Source organism: Pelophylax lessonae, assembly GCF_965119305.1.
Source record: "Pelophylax lessonae genome assembly, chromosome: 3".
Lineage (NCBI taxonomy): Eukaryota > Metazoa > Chordata > Amphibia > Anura > Ranidae > Pelophylax > Pelophylax lessonae.
Genome location: NC_138770.1, coordinates 205,531,703 through 205,553,129, shown reverse-complemented (window position 1 = coordinate 205,553,129; position 21,427 = coordinate 205,531,703). Strand labels below are relative to the sequence as shown.

Below are 21,427 nucleotides of genomic sequence, written 5' to 3'. Positions count from 1 at the left end.
AAACAAAAGACAGTAATCAGTTATGTCACACCACGGCTCCCAACTGTCCCTCTTTTGGAACCAATTCCTCTGTCTTTTTTTTTTCTCAACTGTTCCCCCTACTGGGTCTGATGAATATTCCACTCTAAATTAATTAAAGTACGATTTGTCATATTGCACGAAACCTTCCACCCAACCTTCAAATGAAATCAATTTTTATACGCAAACACAAGTAGAAATGAAAAGTAGTAGTAAAGTTGGAAATATGTGGGCCTAACTGACCAAACAAATTCTTCATGATCTTCATAACTAGGGTGTAAGAGGGTTGTGTCCCTACCTTCCATACTTTGTGTGAAAAGATGTTCCTCTTTCCCATCTCAGAAGGGAGTGACATCTTTTAACACAAAGTATGGAAGTATCATATAGTATCATAGTATAACAATGGGGCAGATTCACTTCCAGTTAGAGTACCTTTTTACAAGATTGAATATTCCATTTCGAATTACGGCCATTTGAAATAATGTCTGCCATTGAATATAATTTATAGTGTGCTTTAATGTATATATAAAAACAATTACTTTTTAGCTCAATATGTGGTCTTTAAATTCAGTTCCTTTGAAGTCATTTGTAAGGTTAGACTGAAAGCAAGCGATTTTTGGAAAATCCATGTCGGGAGGCAGATTTTCGATGGGTGGCAGGCTGCCACATTATGAGAACACATTTGATTCAAATGTAAGTTTTAGTGATATGTAATATGTACTGCATATGTTTTACACTTGGTATTGGGAGCTGTCCAGTCAAAAAGATCTGAGATCATTGGAAAGAAAATGAGTATGGGGTATGCATAACTGAATGCCTAAACACTCTCTGCATCTATAGGAAACCTTTAAGCAGCAGAGTATTGAAACCTAATCTTTACTCTCCAGAAAGTGGGGTAGTACTATTGTTACATATCTTGCAAGCACTTGAAGGTTTATAAAGCATTTTCCCCCAAAAAAGTTGCTTTGCTGTTGTTAATTGTTCGTTGTCCTGGTATAAGAGGTTGGCTTCCCAAAGGTGATTTATGCAAGTTAGTTTAAGCCAAGTTTAGACAGGTTGTACAATTGATAAATGGTCAGAATTAGAGCTGTGTTTTAGTAGACAGAGCCATACAAATTGTCTGTGCTTTTGTAACATTAAACCAGACACAGATAGATAAAATAGTAAATGAGGGCATGTGTGAAGTCACTACCTCTTATTCATGGGCCGGTATTGGGGGGAAAAACTCTAGTAATTTAATAATGGGATCCCTTATTTAGGTCGGTGTAGATACCAGGTTGAGCACAGGAATTAAATTATTCTGGGCATCGGGTCCCAGCCTGTGTATTACCATTTTTCAGGTATTAGAAAATAAAAAAAGAATACCCTTTTCCATTAAACTAGAGTTTATATCAAATTAGCATAAAAGGGTTGAAAATCTCAATAACTCACCCTTAGAAAAGCATCCAAGGAGCCGTTCTCCATGTATTCGGTAATGATCATAACCGGTTTACCTATGAATAGGAATAACACTATTAATGACATATAATATATATCTTTAGCTTACCAATGAATGTTCTACTTTTACAAACATATCCATGCGACTGAGCTCTGAAATGTTATCCCTAAACTGGACTGTCCTGCCTTTATACGGCAAGAATTACCCTTTCATTGTAATTCCGACCTGGCATGTGAAACATGAATCTCCCTACTAATTCATAGCGGGTGTCTGTTTCTTTGCATAATTACCATCTAAATGTATATGGAAATGTAAGCACTTTTCTGTCTCAAAGACCTATTTTTCATGCAACACACATTTTTTTTTTCTTTCTTCTCTCTTACCCGCTACTCAAGCGGCTGCATATTTTAATGTGGTGCATGCAAGGCTTTATTCAGATTTTATGGTTTCATAAGTCACAGAAATGATAATAAGACACTGCTGGAATCTAAATCAGGAGCTTGGAGTGTACTGTAGAGAATAGAGGGGTGCAGCATTTTACTGCTGGCGCTTTTTACACCTCACAATGGCACTAAACATGGCTAGAGCACCCGTAAAATGTGCCCCCACCTGCAAAGTGTTGCCTTACTGCCGCAGCCAAACAGCCTTCATAAGGTGTAAGGGAAAGCTTGAAATTTTCAAGCAGATGGGAGTTGTAAAAAAAAAAAAAAAAGCCTGTCTTATAAGCTGCTACAAGATCTGAAAAGCACGGTCTCTCATAAAACTGCTATTTCGAAGAAAATGAACAAAAGGTAAAAATAGCATATAGTAAAAATATAACAAATGTGCCATTCTACAGGCTACTGCCTTAACAGATGACTAACTATATATGTTCTAATGAATGTCACTGCCGCCAACATTAGACATCCAATGCCCCTGGTAAATTCTGCATTAAAGCAACGCGTGCCAGAGAAGGTCAATCTACCAGCCATGTTTTCCAACATTTGTGCAAATTGAGGTGTGATGGCCATCTGCTTCATGCCTATACTTTAGTAATTAGCTCATTCTAGCACTGTAGTATGGCCTACTGCATTCTGATCTCACAAAGTCCTGCAGTCATTTTGCCTAGGGAAAGGATATCAGTGAGAAGCAGCAAAACCATTTTTATCTGACATTGAGATGGATGGTTTGATCCACCCCTCACACCCTGTGCTTTAGGATATACTGTCGCTATTCCATCTGTCATTTCACACTGAGATTTTGTGCCCGTGAGGAGATGATCTACAGTACTGCTGAATATATGAGGAAAATGTAGGAGGTTCCACAGAACAGATGTCTATTAATAATGTGGAAGATAACTGTACAAGGCAATTCTTATATGATAAACCATCCCCCCCCCTGCAATACTGAGAGAATCCAAATCAAAAAGTGAGGCAAGTTAATACGTTCAAACCCAATATTCCGCCAGCACCCCAAATATCAATATAATAATGGAAAAGGAACCCCATGGGACTTTTTAGACAGAATTAGAAGTACACATGTATAGAAAAAACGAATTCATATCTTCATTACAATTATAATAAAAAGCCCAATCGGTCAATAAAATAGTACCATACTTAAAACAGACATTATGGTACAATATGAGAATACAGATGCCCTGCTGAATCTGAGAAACGCTGAAAAGAAAACTGCCAGCAGGGATAAAGCTTGGTCAGTGTCAGTAAGCACAGATGAATTCTGACACGTTTCTGAAACAATATTTCCTTCTTCAGGGGAGGAGAAGGGTATATCAAATCCACAATATTATCGTAACAGTCAATAATATGAAGATCTATGATACATAGTGATAACAATGGTACAATAGGCTGATGCTAAAAAAAAACACTTCCATTGCACAGTCATGAATCAGTTAAACCTATTTGTTTTGCATATATGACTCATGATATTTCCTGTGGGAATCATTCTGACTTGTTACATTTGTCCCTTTTTATTATCAGCATTCTGCCATATGACATTACTGTACTTGCTGCATAGATTATGCACATTTGTATGCATATTACTGTATCTTGTATATCTTTTGTGATTTTGTTATATTTTTGTTATAAAGAAGGAAAAATTGTTTCCCGAAACACTTTGGAATTCATCTTTGATCACCAACACTGACCAAGCTTTATCCCTGCTGGCAGTTTCCTTTCAGTGTTTCTCAGATTCAGCAGGGTAACTGTATTCTCATATTGTACAACAATACATTTTTTTTTTTTTTTTATAACCAAATTTTTATTGAATTTTTGCAAGAAGGTTACATACAAACGTCGTATTAGCATAGTAAGGCAGAGAAAAATTATCACATTGGTCACAGATTTGAAACAAGAAACATGAACATAATAACAGGCTGAGTCAAGGCACTTCAGTTGAACCTTGCCGGTGACATATGAGTGTGTTAAACTTCTGCCCTGTGAGGACCAAACATTAAGGTACACCGGGCTCCGACTACCCCACATGTGAACCAACTGTAGTCAGAACCGGGTACAATAGGGGTAGTATAATGGGTTGGGGTCAGCCATGATTAACTAGTGGTAGGCCAATCGGCGGGGGTGCTACGAGAGGAGGATCATGTACCGACAAGGTTCCACAAAAAGGAAAAGTCCTAAGAGGAGGATGTTGTACTAAGTAGGGGTGGGCACCTGATGCAGAAAGCATGGGAGTGTCCCCAGTCCGTGGGGATGCATTGCATTTCCCAAACAGAACAGAGTTGGGATGATGTAGGTTATCTGGTGGTTCAGGAAACAGTTAGATTGAGACCGTTGGAGATTCATAGGTTAGTACTCCTTGTATCAGAGAGCCAGGGTGCCCAATGCTTGTAGAAGGAGGAGGTGGTCATATTGGCTTTGGCGAAGGCAAATTCCATTCGGAGGTGATTGTGCAACAATGCATTTTTAAGTCATGTCTGTTCTAAGTATGGTACTATTGTATAGACTGATTGGTCTTTTTATAACAATAGTAATAAATATATTTTTTTTGTATGCCTTTGTACTTCTAATTCTGCCTAAAAAGTCCTGTGGGGTCCTTGTATATTATTAAAGCAATACTGATAGGAAAACACAAAAGAACAGCTATGTGACTGGTCTATATTGACTGTCTATTTTCTATGATATTTAGCAAAGAGTATTTAGGCAGGGTACATTTAATTGATGGCTTCTGCTGTAACAATGCAGAGCACCAAGATTTTATATGAATTTATTATAGTTGCATTTATTCGACTTACATTTGGTTACCACACCTTCAAGATGAATGATGTTGGGGTGATCAAACTGTCCCATGATGCTGGCCTCGCTGAGGAAGTCCCGTCTCTGTTTATCGGTGTAACCAGCTTTCAAGGTCTTGATAGCTACATAAATTTCTCTTTTACCAGGAACCTTCAGTCGCCCGCTGCACACCTCTCCAAACTCTCCTGCAAACGGTGAAAATGGCTATTATTTATGACATCTGGACTAGATCGTTTTACTGTTAATGCATTGTGAGAAAGTGGAATAAGCAGTTCTTACTGCCTTCAGGCTCTTTGACTTACCTACGCCGATGACTTTCTCAATCTTTATACAAGAAGCGTCAATCTCTTTTGCAAATTCTCGGACTGCTTGGTTAGGGTCTTCGTATGTAAATGGATCAACATACGTCTTTACCCCTGTAGTTTAAAAGAAAAAAATGTAATCTAAGAAAAACACTGAACAATGTCAAACACAAAGGGAGACAAAGACAATAATGGTCTAAACAATGTGGTGGACACTGGACCTTATATGCCTAACATGGGCTTGACCTGTAATATGTTCTTGTCACCCTTATACAATGGAGACAGCCATATTGTAGGCTGGACCAATATTTCACAGGATGACTAGAAGTCAAAGATAACCCTGCAGCATAATGGGCCATACACATTATACAATTGTCTTTAGATTTTTTTCCTTTAGATTTACCAAAACCATATAATATGAGGACAAATCTAAACACTTTCAATTTGTATGCAATCAGACAGGCCCTTGCACTACATAGTTGAAGGTAAATCTAAAGGAAATCTAACCACAAAAGTTGTATAGTGTGTATCCAACTTAAGGCATCTTTTCATGCATGTCCAAGCAGATCACTAGCTGCTAGAGAATGGACAGGATGAATATTTATTCATTCCTCCGAAAACTCTACATTTCCTCTGTATGGGTGATGAGCAGCATTGTATAAGGCACCTTCTCATACATGTCCAGGGAGGTCACTAACTTCTAGAGAATGGATGGGCTGAACATTAATTCATTACCCCACAATAAAAAAAATGAAGAATAAAAAAAAAAATCACAAACTAATTGTGCAAAATCGATGAGTACACTTGAAATGATTCACAGGTAAATACAAACACTATAACATTTTTTTACTAGCTGAATTGTTTGCACACTAATCAGAGCTACTCATTACAAAAATCATTACCTTGGTTTAAATGCTTCTCCTCATCAGCTTCTTGTTTTGCTTTGCTGTACTTACTCCGCCTGTAGAGATAAAAAAGCAGTCCTTCAGGATACAAGCGAATAACATCACAGAGACAAAATACCATGCCACATTATGTAAATGCCAAGCCGGGATATAGAGGGAGAGCGAGCAGTCCTTGTAATACAATGAGAACTTGTGGCTGGCAGCTGCCTTTCCAGCCTCATAAAACATAACAAATTTTTTGATGGTACCTTTTTTCAAATGATAAGACTTGCCTTAAACATAGGTGCTAAAAATAGGGAAACTTTCAATTGATCTTAGAAACTATCGGTTTCCATTTTTTTTTATACATTTGTATAGAAAAGTCTTTAGGCACCTGACTGCTAATCTTTATAAAACACTGGCAAAGAAAGCCCTGGAGGAGCGTTACGTGGTTGGTGCAGAGTAAGATCAGCACGCTGGGCAGGAACCAGGCGCCATCTTGCAAATGTCTAATCCAGTGTTTCTCAACTCCGGTCCTCAAGGCACACTAACAAGCCAGATTTTAAGTATTACCTTGGGGAGATGTAGACTAGAATACTGCAATCAATGAGCAGCAAAATCTATCACCTGTGATGTATTTCAGTTATCTTGCAAACCTGGCCTGATGGTGTGCCCTGAGGACCGGAGTTGAGAAACACTGGTCTAATCCACCACTGTGAGAGTATACTGTGCTTGTTACCACATATGTGATGTGTTTTTTTATCCTGCGTTATTTTGGCTTTCATCCGTTTTTTTGTGATTTACATGTTTGGTACATACTAAGGACTAGAGAGAGCTGGAAACCATATCTGCATGCTGACCAGCTGGCTGCACTAAAAAGCGCTTACTGACCTCCTTTTCATTAATCAGGTCTGTGTTACAAAGTGGGGAGACATCTTTACTGTTAGCAGTGGTGGCCACTTTTGTCCAGGGTGTTTCTGCACACGTTTGTATATGCTGAAGAATTGCTGAAGTTCATGGGCTATTTGCCAGATCAAGATTGCCTAAAGTGGTTGTAAACCTCAGACATGAAATATGAACAAAGCATATCTCCCCATAGTGTGTCCTCCTCTCAATTAGGAGCACGAAGTGTCATTTCTGTCTGCTTCTTTGTTCCTCTGCTATTAACATGAGTCACCTCTGACATGTTTTCCTGAAAATGATGACAGGTGAGGGATCTCCAGCTGATTGACAGCCTCAGCTCAGTTTCTGTTTGAAAGGGGAGTGTCCCTTCCCTCCAATCAGGTGTCAGAGCTCTCCTCACTGAGCTCTGAAGAGTGTAACTTCAGCTCTCCTCCCCCTTTTTTCTGAACTCTCAGACAAGCTTCAAAATTCAGCACTTTGAGTGGATGTAGAAAAGAAAGGGCTGCAAATAGACAGGTACAACTTATGTAGGAGGATTTGTTTAAGCTCTATGTATCATCTGAGGCCAGTCACTTCACTGGGTATATGAAAGGGGTTTACAACCACTTTAAAGATTTACATTGGATTGTGTATGGGATTTTTTTTACTTAGCCACTTCATACTTCCAGGTTTGTGGTCACTTTTGTCCAGGGTGTTTTGCACGTGTTTGTATACACTAAATAACTGCTGAAGTTCACAGGCTATTTGTCAGATAAATATTGTTCTTGACTTTTACTTACTCACGTTATATTTCAAGTGTGTGTGGCATTTGGGACTTTATTTAGGACTTATTTTTAATTGCATTATTTTGCGGTCTCATATTAAGGTTTGTAGCATTGAGCGCTTCACTCTTATTTGATTCAATATTACATAAATAAGTCTCTGCGCTTGTGTAAAATACAAAAAAATTTGTGAAATAGCAGAGCTGCTAGCATGCTATGAGATATCTATCACAGCCAAAAAAATCTATATATATATATATATATGATCGACTGGCAAAGCTGTTACTGAAATATTTAGCTATGTAGGATGCTAAGATTTTATTAAACTGCATTTGACAAAACATACATAACTAATAAATATTAATGATATAAATGAAAACCCTTGCAAACAAAACGTTTCTGTTTACAGATGAAAAGTTGATGCAGAAAACTAAAAATAAAAGGTACAATACACAATGCACAATAAAAAAAGAATTCTATTCCGCGTGGCTGTATGCCGTTTCCCATAGGTGATGGTCATGTGACCAGATGACAATCAGTTACACCAAGTAAAATTGAAGAAAACCTTTAGGTTGGGTTCACACTGCCGCACGAAGCGGCTCACAGCAGGGGTCCGGGGTGCGTCCCCGTTTTTGGTCCAATTTCAGTCCACATTTTTGGCTGAATTCAGACCTGAAATGGACCATAAGACCTACAGCACTCCTGTGCAATTCGCAACAGAGCCGATCCAAAGATATGTGAACCAGCTCGATAGACATATCGAATTGGATGTGAGGAAGTTCGCATCCAATTCGCAATAAAGTGAACCCAGCATAAATGATCTATTCCAAGTCAAATGGGTCCACTGGGAAATTGCTTTTGGTTTACCTCTGCTACTCAGGAATGTTTCAAACTCTTCTGACATCAAAATTTACATAATGCATTGAAGTGGAATTAGGTGAATAGGAAAAAGCATGGAGAACAATGAGTAATTATATTGTATCAGTGAGGGCTTTGTCCAAATGTCACAAGATTTCTGATAAAGCACTAATTGCAGACTCCGAACCTGTAATGATGGTTTGGCCATACAACCTTTTGACCTTTTTTAACCTGCATGTAACCTCAGACATTGCTCAGTGCCATTGCCCCATTCTTGACAGCACCTGGACAGGCCATAGGGAAGATGGTCACTTTGGGCATCCTTGTAATTAACAAGGACATTTCAGATGAGGTTTATCAGCTGAAAGATCAGGTGATAAACAATAACAGGTCAATGGGCATTTGGACAACCATGGGTTCCTCAAGAACATTCTGATGGCAAGGAATGGTGGGGTTTAAATTCAAATCTGTGCCAAAAATCCTTTTTGGTAAAATATGAATGCTGAGACAGCTGCACAACGTCTACTCCTTTTAACAAAGGCCTATACAGGTAAGGTTATACAAGAGTTAATACTTCCCACAGGATTTTTCTGTATACAAAAGGCTGGAATGTGCATGCATTGTGAGACTGTAGCCTAGTGTGAGAGACTTCCCCCATACATCATAAGTGGACACAATGGAAAAAGGTGTTCCTATTTGCCAGGTCTGCTTTGATCAGCCCCTGTGTGACCTTAAATGATAGATTTGGCTAAGGGACACCATGAGAACCAAAACAAAGTCATACATTAGGGCCATAAAGCCTCAGGTTAGTGTCAAAACCAACAAGGCACAGGCAGCAGCCAAGGTCCAGCTCTGTCCTCAATTGTAGGCGTGCCATAGATGGCTTGATTTTCTTTCCTTCCACCATGGGTGGAAGGAAAAAAAAATGCTTGATTCTCCCATCAAAACAGACAATACTCCTGCAGCACTATTGTCTTCTAACAGCAGGGAGCCTTCCCGGCCAACAGTACATGATTACTGCTAGCAGCTGTAGCCACTGGCAATAATCGCATGTAAAAAATCTGACAAACTATTTGTACCCAAGTCAATTGATGGTTCAACTTGGGTACAACCAGCCTGTCCACAAATAGATCGAATCTTTATGGGTCTTTGCTGAACCAGCCGATATCAATCATTCTATGGCCAGCTTTAGAAAGCTTGTCTCTCCCCCTCTCATTATAACACTGGAGGTGTTATAGTGTGTTTATTAGCTGGAGAAGGCCATGTTCAGAAGTTTGTTGCACTATGTGAGGCATGTGTTAAAAGTAAAAATGAAGCCTTGGTTTACGTTTTGCATCAGGTCTACTGATGTTTGGTTAGTCACCAAGCCAAGGGCATACAGTGGGTACAAAATGGCATAGTCACACCAAAAAACTATACATACACACACCAAAACTTGAACACCAAATATTCAACTGTGTCAACCTACAAGGTATAAATAGGTCCTCCCTCACATTGTAACATAGCAAAACAGCAGTATTCAGTATGCAGGAACTCCTAATATGGTTTACCCTTCTACTTTTATAATAGATGAATCCAGTATTAAAGGAGTTAAAGAAAAAATCTATAAGGCAAGAGGCAGACTGACTCATTTCCACCCCTGAATGACAGTTTGCTTGGTGGAAAATGATTCCAAAAAAACAGCTTTAAGAAATCAGCATTAGAATTAAAAGAGAATGAAGCCATGTACAGGGGCGCCAAGCTGCTATGAAACGAAAGAGACACCATCTGCCTTCCTCTCTGTCAGCCGATTACATAACCTCATTAAAGTGCTCAGGAATAAATGTTCGGAACTGTCCAGCTGGGCAATGACACGGTGCTAGCGACTGGAAACTTGTTCCTGGAGATGTCACAGTCCAGAAATGCTTCTAGAAGCTGCCAGGGCCAATAGATCAACCATTTTACACTAATGTCAGCCAGAAGAAAGATGCAATACCCAGCATTAACAAAGGCGAAACAACAACAACAGCAACCTGGGAAGGGAATAAAGCATTAAAGTTTAAAGTGATATTAACCATTCGTTTTTTTAACTAAAATAACAAACATGTTATACACACCTGCTCTGTGCAGTGGTTTTGCACAGAGCAGCCCCGATCCTCCTTTTTTGGGGTCCCCTGCCCGCGCTCAAGGCCCCTTTTCTTTGGTGAGTGCCCCCCGGGAAAGCTACGTTTGCTGGGGGCACCCGTGCATGCTCGTTTTTCCGAGCTGTCCAGTCTGCCTCTATTGATACAGCCTGGACGATTCGGCCCTGTCCCTTGCTCCCTCATCACAGCATTTGATTGACAGCAGTGAAAGCCAATGGCTACCGCTGCTATCCATCTGCCCAATGAAAAGGGACACAGTGGTGGTAGCCGCTACTCTCGTGCGCATCGTTGGATCGGATAGGGTTCAGGTAAGTGGGGGGAAATGGGGGGGCTCCTGCGGGACAGAAGGTTTTTTTACCGTAATGCATAGACTGCATTAAGGTAAAAAGAAACCTTGAGGCCTCTAGAACCACTAACCTATACATGAGCATCCTCATCCTCACTGTGCACTAAATAGTAGCTTATACAAGGAGGTGGGTCAAGACAGACAATTTTGATCTATTGTAGTATTGCTACTAAGTAATTTAATCTACATTACTGCAGACACCTTAAGAGGCTAGAGCTATACAGGAGATTTTTTTGTAGCTCTATAAAAAAAAAATGCAAGTAAATAATCACTAGAAGGAGCAAATGATTGCTAAGCAGATGTAACATATGGCTATTTATTGAGTAAGATACGCAAAAATCATGTAGTAGTAATTATTCTTGCATGACCTTACAATGCTCCAATCAAGATACTACAACATGCTTCTAGTATAGCTTACCATAGGGAGCAATTTGCCCCACCTGTGGAGCAATCATTTGCTACTCCCAACGAATTTAGTAGCACGATTGAGCTACTCAAAATCTTCCATATAACCCTAGACTAATAAGGTGACTGCCAGCAAGTAGTAAATCTCTCAGTAGCAAGAGATACAAAATTACCAATGTAGCTTAGCTTTTGAGTTGACATTCTAAGAAAAAAGTTGGACTGGGATTTTTTAGGCATCAAGAACACAGTATTTAAAACTTGTATATATTTTATTATAACATGAATACAAAGTATCTACAGTATTCTCTGTCACATATAGACCACCCCACATAGGTTAATATATAACTGTTACGGTAATCATAGTTTTCCGTATAAATTTAGACGCATTTCAACTAAAAAAATCTTCTTCAGGGAAGAGTTGATTTATGTACAATGCTGGCAAATCAGCACAATTTATCAGCCTGTCCTATAAAATGTCCTTCAACTGTCGATCAACCTATCAGGTAGAGAAGGAAGGAGCACAAAAAATTTCCCTGAAGTAATTGAAATAGGCCAACCTGGACCTCAAAACAAGAAGAGTCCATAGTACAAAAACCCTGCAGCTTGCCTTAAAGGAGTTGTAAAGTCAGGAAGGTTTTTTTTCTTAATGCATTCTATGTATTAAGATAAAAAGCCTGCTGTGTGTAGCAGCCTCTTCATCCCCCTAATACTTACCTGTGCGCCCTCTCTGTTCAGCGATGTCCACGAGTCCCTCAGCCGCCCTGGGACTCTCCCTCCTGATTGGCTGAGACACAGCCGCGGCGCCATTGGCTCCCGCAGCTGTCAAAGTTAGTGAGCCAATTAGGAGAGAGGGTGGGGCCGAACGGCAGCTTCATGTCTGAATGGGCACTTGGAGCTGCAGCTCGGGCGCTCCATAGCAAGCTGCTTGCTGTGGGGGCACTCGATAGGAGAGAGGGTCCAGGAACAGGAAGGAGGGACCCGAGAAGAGAAGGATCCAGGCTGCTCTGTGCAAAACCAACTGCACAGAGGAGGTAAGTATAACATATTTGATTTTTTTTTTTTAAAAACGAGACTTTACAATTACTTTACGCCTAGTACATACTATCAGAAAATGTAATGAAAAATAAGCGATTATATGATAATCTGATCATTAGTATACAGCTTTCTAGAGCCGATCACAACAGTTCATCTGAAATTATCTGAAGGGACAAACACAAAAATACCAGATCCTCTGATTTTCGTTTAATCAGTACAGTTTTCATCCAAAAAAAAAATCAGAAGAGCAACTACTACACATGCTCGGAAATAACAGAATACATTACAAAGCAACACAATGCATTACATCACTCCTGAAATTGCATTCTGTGGTATGAGAATTTTCATAAGTTGAGTAACCTTTAATATGAGGCTAGCATGCAATTACTACGTCATTACGTCACTTCCGGTAGCGGTGGTTCAGGCTGGTGGAACGCGGAAGCGGAACAGCCCGGCAGACCCTGCATGCCTGAAAGTGAACTCCTAACATGTGAGTGGACACTACACCTGTTTTTTACCGCACACAAGCTATACTACGCAATGGAGGCTATTTCTTGTTGCAGCAAATGAGGGGAATCCAGCCAAGCAGGACAAGAAGTGCGGTAAGCAATTACATCTAGTGGAGATCCACGGGATGTTTATCTTTTCCCATAGTACAAAGCACTGTGTACTGTGTACTTGATATATTGTCTCACAAAGCACTGAAGCACTACCCAAGTGGTGACACCACAACATATGCACCTTATGATGGTATTTTTAGTGCTTGCACCACATTGCTTTTATAATAGGTTGTTTTAAAAACGCACGGTACATGTTTTAAATTGCACAGCACATGTTTCAAATAACAACGCACAACACATTTTTATGTGCACGGTTTTAAGAACGCACAGCACAATTTCTTGGTGATAGCGCCTAGCACCAACACCTTTACTCTAGGTGAAAATGTCCAAATTGGGCCCATTTAGTAATTTTCTGTCCCTGTGTCATGTGACTCATTAGTGTTACAAGGTCTCAGGTGTTAATGGGAATCAGGTGTTTTAAATTTGGTGTTATCGCTCTCACTCTCTCATACTGGTCACTGGAAGTGATCAACATGGCACCTCATGGCAAGGAACTCTCTGAGAATCTGAATAAAAAGAAATGTTGCTCTACATAAAGATGGCCTGGCTATAAGAAGATTGCCAAGACCCTGAAACTGAGATGCAGCACAGTGGCCAAGACCATACAGTGGTTTAACAGGACAGGTTTCACTCAGAACAGGCCTCACCATGGTCGACCAAAGAAATGGAGTGCACATGCTCAGTGTCATATCCAGATGATGTCTTTGGGAAATAGATGTATGAGTGCTGCCAGCATTGCTGCAGAGATGGTCTGCATGGCTGTATAAGAAAGCTCGCAAACAGTTTGCTGAAGACAAGCAGACTAAGGACATGGATTACTGGAACCATGTTCTGTGGTCTGATGAGACCAAGATAAACTTACTTGGTTCAGATGGTGTCAAGTGTGTGTGGTGGCAAACAGGTGAGAAGTACAAAGACCAGTGTGTTGTCCCTACAGTCAAGCATGGTGGTGGGAGTGTCATGGTCTGAGGTTGCATGAATGCTGCGGGCACTGGGGAGCAACAGTTCATTGAGGGAACCATGAATGCCAACATGTACTGTGACATACTGAAGCAGAGCACGATCTCTCCCTTCGGAGACTGGGCCGCAGTGCAGTATTCCAACATGATAACGACCCCAAACACACCTCCAACACGACCACTGCCTTGCTAAAGAAGCCGAGGGTAAAGGTGATGGACTGGTCAAGCATGTCTCCAGACCTAAACCCTATTGAGCATCTGTGGGGCATCCTCAAACGAAAGGTGGAGGAGCCCAAGGTCTCTAACATCCACCAGCTCCATGATGACGTCATGGAGGAGTGGAAGAGGAATCCAGTGGCAACCTGTGAAGCTCTGGTGAACTCCATGCCCAAGAGGGTTAAGGCAGTGCTGGAAAATAATGATGGCCACACAGAATACTGACAATTTGTGGCCCAATTTGGACATTTTCATTTAGGGGTGTACTCAATTTTGTTGCCAGCTGTTTAGACATTAATGGCTGTGTTTTAAGTTATTTTGAGGGGGACAGCAAATTTACACTGTTATACAAGCTGTACACTCAACTACTTTACATTGTAGCAAAGTGTAATTTCTTTAGTGTTGTCACATGAAAAGATATAATAAAATATTTACAAAAATGTCACTTTTGTGAGATACCGTATACTAAAAAATAAGTCAATATTGATCCTAATGATGGACCAGACTTTCAAACAATTAAGATGTGTGATATTCAGAGCCGGTTCACATAGGCGCGACCCGACTTTGCCGGGCGACCTGTGAAGTCGCGGTGCGCAGCTTGCACCGCGACCTCGGAGCGGCATGCACGGACTTCATATCATTGAAGTCAATGCAGGTCGCTCCAGGTCGCTCCAAAGTAGCTCAGGACCCTTTTTCTAAGTCGGAGCGACTTGTGTCGCTCCTATTAGAACGGGTCCTGTGCTAATCTATGGCAGGCGACCAGGTCGCCTGACAAGTCGCCCCAGTGTGAACCGGCTCTTACTGTGATGCAAAAGAAAAAACGTGTGATTTACACTCAGATCCCTACCTCACACTAACTGCTATATAAAGTATATGAACAGCTTTACAGCAGACTGCATACACCAGCACAAGAAGAATACTATTAATATCTCATTAACAACCCTCTCCCTTCCTCCTGTAAAGATTTTACCAAGGAATCTTTCTCAAGCATACAGACATTCCTGTAACTCAAGACATATTATTATGGCCAGGAATAGCCTCTTATGTTCTTGCATTAAATAAAATGGATTCCACTTGTAATGCAGCATCGTCAAGCAGCTTAAAATTTAGCCAAAAATAAAAAAGACTGCTCAAAGAAAGGGTTGTATAAATTTTCTAATTCCACCCTCATACAAGGTGCCACTTCTTCCTCGGTGTGTTAAACAGAAGAGGAAAAACGTTTGAATTCACATTAGAGGCTATGCGGCTGTCAACTCCCAGCTTTCTGGCTCTGTTCCCACACAGACAGCTTTATGGCTGACACTAAAAAGGAATCAATGAAAGTCCAGGGGTCGACGTTTCATTTTTATCTAAAGCGATTCACTGAGGACCAATCGCGTCTGGCCTACTATCGACCAGAGCCCACCCTCTCCTTTGTCATCAACGAGGGATTGAAATGCGATGACAATCCCCTGATACATTGGTAAACTTGGCAACGATCCGTCAAAATTCACTTTTATATTAAAAGTAGTCTAGGAACGTTGAGATGCTCTTAATGTATTCTAACAGCTTTTACTGTAACGTTGTATTGAGAGGTGTCTATCCTACAAAGCCAAAGTGTCTCAAAAGTCTCAACCATGGCAACCAACCAGATTATTCTTTTCATTTGCCAACATAAAGCTAGCAATTCAGCAAAGGAAAAGAACATGCGGAAATCAAAAGTGTTTTAAAAGAAGGTCTCTCTGTAGCCCGTTGTCAATCAAAAGCATACCAGCTGTCATATATTCAGTTCAGGTTGACTTAGATACCAAGACAAGTTTCACTGTGAAACACTTTTGACACGCGGTGCTTATTGTCACTCAACTGTTTGAACAAAGCTTCTAACAAACAGCATTGAAAAAAAAATGTATAAAAAAAAGGTCCCAGGAATTAGTGGAATTCATTTTCAATTTGAAACGGGGCTCCCGCTGCAGAAATAATGTTTAAATAGCAGGCTGTTTCTGCTGCCTACATGCTGGGGACATTAAAAAAGCTGGTAGGGGTTTATACTGTGAATGCTATGTTTAGATGCTAATCAGAAAACAGGTCTTTTGTTTTCAGGTCTCAACTCCTCCCATAGAGGAAGGTAATGGTGAAAGGGGGGTTTTCAGACAAAAGATAAACCAGGCATAGTTAGAATCCTAAAAATACCTCGCATACTTTCTCAGATACTTTTGAAATAAAGAATAAAAAAAATATTTTTATCAAAGCTAAAAAAAAAAAAAAAAAAAAAGGATTCCAGTCCAACCTGCTTAGCTTGTACACTGTCATATCACCACAATGATAGTCATTGCGGACAATATTCTACTTTCTTTGCAATATTCTATGGTCTTTGTTCATCAATTTAGCACAGTTCTTAAATGAAATGGAATATACTGGCTTATTTAAAAGCTTTGTCCACCCAAAAATAATATCATATTTTTCGATAGGCGTGGGATAGTTAAACAACCCGACAGCCTCTGAAATCTCTGAACTTGTGTTCTTAGATCTGAACACCTGCTGTGGCCATTATGTACAATTAGTAACTTATAACAACCATTTACAATCCCCATTGAATATTTTCACTCTAAAGTTGTGAAAAGTGATATCTGATTGGCTGCTATTGGTACTTGCACTATAAGGTTTGATAAAGAGGAACTACCTATTTTGTCATAGAACTTATCTATATAACACAAAGAAGGTAGGTTAGCATTAAAAATAAAAATAAATAAAAAATAAGAATATGACCATTTTGCTTTTGGCATACAGTTTTCATCACAATCTCCAAATTACTTTTTAGGAAGTTAGGAGCGGTTTAAAGAGGAAGTAAATCCGCTTAAAAAAATGAGAAAAAAAAAAACCTGTAAAGACAAAGGCATAATGAGCTAGTATGCATCGCATACTAGCTCATTATGAAGTACTTACCTAATAACGAAGCCCCCGCAGTGCCGACAGGACGGCCGACATGTTAGGCCATCCTGCTTCCTGGATCTCGTCCTCCGGCCATCTGAATGGCCGGGGGCGCGATTACATCACTCCTGCACATGAGCGCGGGAGCCGCCGTTCACGGCAATGGGATCTGAAGGAACGGCACGGGTAGCCGTTCCTTCAGAGCGCATGCGCCGATGACGTCATCGGCTGCATGCAATGTAAATATCTCCTAAACGGTGCAAGTTTAGAAGATATTTATAGCATCTATAGGTAAGCCTTAATGTAGGCTTACCTATAGGTAAATGTAAACAAAGTGGGCTTACAACCTCTTTAAATCGCTTTAATGTATCATTAAATAGCTATTATGAACAATGGAAGCCACATACCTTCTGCTAATGACAAAGGCAGCAATGAGAATGACCACCAAGACGATGCTCCCTGCCACAGACACCAACAGCACCGTAGGACTGGCTCCTTCACCGATCATAGGGGAAGGAACTGAGGAAAGAAAGTTATATTACTATGCATCAACTACACAATCCAAAGATAAAATGTCTTTGAACTCACACAGTGGTTTAAGGATCCATAGTTTTGACTAGAGATGCACCAAAATTTTGGCTGAAACTGAAACATATCGGTCCAAAATGGTATTATCGGCATTTCGCAGATAATAGAAAAAGGTGCCGATAATAGCGACAAAAACGCATTTGATTTTGCCGCAATTTTACTGTGCTTATAGTTTGGTTTTCATAGATCTTGTGAATTGAAAACCGCATCAAAAACGTAACACAGGAACAGGAAGTTAAAGGGATACATTTTTCTTGCGCTTTTATTGACTGACAATAAATTCATATGCTTAAAATGTATAATTTTAAATTAAAAGGTCGAATATAATACAATTATATATAAAAATATACATATTTTTTAAAAACTGTCATTTTCGGTTTCGGTTTTTGGCCAATTGCATCCTGCAGTTTCAGTACCAAAATTTCCATTGGGCGCACCTCTAGTTTTGACCTCATTTTTTGTTATATACTGTATACTTTTCGCAGGACCCATTAGACTCACCAGTATTGGTGGTGAACTCAAAAGGACCGCTGAATTCTCCATATCCTGCTGCTGTTCGGGCACGGACATGGAAAACATAGGCAGTTAGCGGATTAAGACCTTTGATTTCGGCGCTGCGAGTGCCAGTCTTTACAATTCGATAACTTCTCTCATTTTGGTCCTATGATTAGTAAAAAAAAAAAAAAGGAAAAAGATGTCACCAGTACTCATCACAGCTATAAGATACATTTAGATTAAAATAAACAGCTGACATAATTTGCCTGATATCAACATAAAAAAACTTTGACAAAAACCATACCAGGTAGACTGCTGCCAAACATTAATCGGTCAAAAAAAAGAGCTTGAAAGAATGATGACCATTCCTTTATGTCCCATGAACAGGAAAAAGGAGATTTTATTCTACATTACCTTTTCATAGTACTTGACTTCATACTCTAAGATGACGCCATTGGCACGGTCAGGTTCTGGCCAGGATAAGGACACGCTGTGTCTGGTGATCTCTTTTGGCTGAATCTGCGTTACGGTTGATGGAGCTGCAGAAGAAACATCATATACATGTTAAAATAAATCTGCAATACACAATATTAGACATTTATCCTAAGAATAAGTAAATCAATTAACAATTTCACATGTTGCAAACAATGTCGTGCAATGTAATAAATGACAGCATCACATTCCATATAGAATGGCCAGTAGGTAATTTAGGCCAAAAATAAAAATTGGTGAACAGGCAAGAATTTTATTGCAGAAGAGACATGCTTTGTCTCTTCTGCATTAAAAGTTACTTACCTGCCTGCCGATTCTAAGTAACATCATTCCTGCCTGGCCAATGAAAGCGGACAGCGATTGAGATCCCGAAGGCAGCTGACCGAAAATGTCATTGGCCAAGCATGAAGCTCCAGGATGTCGCAACGCTAGAGCCCGAGGTGAGTTCTGCTTTAACCAAGAAAGTTCAAAAAGGAAACCAACATTATTTTTGTATTCTTACCAATATAAACCTAGAGCTCTGTATGTACTGATTAGACCGCCAGAGTCTAGGTGAGCGCTCAAACATCCTTTGGAATACTAAACCATCTGGCAAATGCCAAGACTTGCCAAATTACTAGTATGAGCCTACCCATTTGGTAGCACCTGCTCTATCCTCTGCTGATCAGCTAACGGCAGCCCTTTCCAATTGTCCCAAAATATGTAAAATAACACATTTTCCATCCACTAGCTTCCAAGGCCACTTCCAAAACTACTCTGCCACTACAACTCCTGCTTTACTTGCTCATTGCTGAAAATAGCCCTGCTGATTTAGAAGAGTAAGTTGGAAATTAAACCAATTAGAAAATATAGACCATTAACCGCCTACCTTTGCAGGGTTCCTCCCTAAATTCTTATGAAACAAAGGATGCGGTCATCACCTATTTAATTTAAACCTATATAAAATGTCACTTTAGAATATGAGAATCGCCCACAATGTAAGATTTAAGTGACTTGTTTCTGGAAACTCAGCAAGTACAAATAAGGGCTGAAGAACAAGTCCAGGGACATGACACCAACACTGACTCATTAGTAACAAAGTCTCCTGATTCAGCAACTAATCTTGACACCCAGGTGACTTCAGCACTAGGAGGGCTATACAGTGCTATTAAATGGGAAAAATATCCCAGGACTCACATAATGAAATGACAGGCTATTGTGATGGAGCATTTTATAGTAATACTCTTCTCACGCAGGAACGGATATATATATATACATTCAGTGCTTCCCACAGTATTACAATAGGTCACTGCCCATGACCAATTAGCCTATTATTTGTGATGAGCTGAAAGGAAGATAGTGACTTATTCAAGGACAGGCGGACATTGAAATCAGACCGGATTTAGCCAATTAATTCTTCATTGACATTTATTAGAGACGATTAATATCTTGGATGACATACTGAACAGCACTTGTTTACTGGCCTTTGTTCTGATAACCTGTAATCGTTATATTATATAAAATCAAGTTTAACCTGGGTCATACAAAAGGTAAATCTTTGCTGATTCAATAAATGATAGAGGATTTCAGACATGTTGCAAAATCGTTTGAGCCAAGCTGATTAACACTACCAACAATCAAAATTACTAGTGAAAATGGTGTATGGAAGTATATTAGCAATGTACAGATGAAAAAACAGGAGAATCTGGCTGAAAATGGCTGTCATGGTCTTTTTATGCTTTTGGATTGTAGAAAGCCTCAAGAAGGGATCTAAGAATACCGAAAGCTTGCATCTTTAACAAGTTAAATAATAATAAGGGGTGTTTCGTGAACGCTAAACTTTCTACACAGATATTAGATTCAATTATTTTACCAATAAACACCCTGTGCAGAGAAAAGTTGGTTTTAGTGGTTTACTAGGAGCGTTTACCGGGTCTTGGCTCTCAAACAGAATTTGCCAGCATTCTAAAGCCGACTATACATGAATCGAAACTTGGCTGATCAAGCAGGGGCCAGCCAAATTTCAAATTATGTATGGGCAGGCTGGTTGTACACAAGTTGATCTACTGTTCGACTTCTGTACATCAAGCCTTTTGGGTTTTTGCCGAACACAGAGTGCCGACAACACTGAGCATTGTATTCTGAGGGCAGGGAGGTTTTCCCCACTGTCAGAATACAATATCACAGCGGGAAGGATTTCCCAATCCTCATCAAATGTGTGGGTGTTGGAATTAGCTCAATTGGTTAAAACAAAAAAAAAAAACAACTGTATAGCTGGCCTAAAACACTTCCTATACAAATATGAAGCCAAGAAGGGTCTTCTTAATGCAAAAGGGATCATACACATCTAAAAAAATACCACAACCGGCAATTGAACCTTGGATTTATAAGACTTACAATATATCTACACATTCACATACTGTTGAGTGCACTCCATTTTTAATTGTAAAGCAATATGTTGCCTGGCAATTGCCATTTCATCTAGCCTATAAAACGCTCATCTTAATGGCTGTTATGTGTTATCTGACACCTCGCAGAAAGGAAAATGGTAATGTCTGCAATCGAAACAGATTGTATGTTGTAAGTCATTTTTCAGATAAGACTTCTAAGGTGAGAACAGTTTGAAGAGTCAGTGACACAGTCCTGCTTGTTGGTTTTATTGGAGCAATCTAGCAGGTATGCAGTCCGTCCAGCAGTAAAGACTCAGAAGTCACAGGTTTGATGTGTTCATCAAAGCCCAGGGGTGAGGTGTCTCAAAGTGAGTAGATCCAGATCTGATGCTCACTTCCGCAGACCGGCCATTAAACACCTAGCACTAGTTTTACTAGTACCATCAACTTGCTTGATGACATA

General features: G+C 39.8%; 1 protein-coding gene across 1 annotated transcript in view; it reads right to left on the bottom strand.

The window, feature by feature from the left end:
• The window catches only part of EPHA4 (EPH receptor A4), a 104,616-nt gene that overhangs the window by 12,662 nt on the left and 70,527 nt on the right, over positions 1 to 21,427 (bottom strand). Inside the window, exons 6-12 of the mRNA XM_082252212.1 lie at positions 18,518 to 18,642; positions 18,110 to 18,269; positions 17,428 to 17,539; positions 5,906 to 5,964; positions 5,004 to 5,117; positions 4,701 to 4,886; positions 1,450 to 1,511 (exon numbers count right to left, since the gene is read on the bottom strand). Coding sequence (XP_082108338.1) covers positions 1,450 to 1,511; positions 4,701 to 4,886; positions 5,004 to 5,117; positions 5,906 to 5,964; positions 17,428 to 17,539; positions 18,110 to 18,269; positions 18,518 to 18,642 — 818 coding nt within the window. The remainder of the gene's footprint in view (positions 1 to 1,449; positions 1,512 to 4,700; positions 4,887 to 5,003; positions 5,118 to 5,905; positions 5,965 to 17,427; positions 17,540 to 18,109; positions 18,270 to 18,517; positions 18,643 to 21,427) is intronic.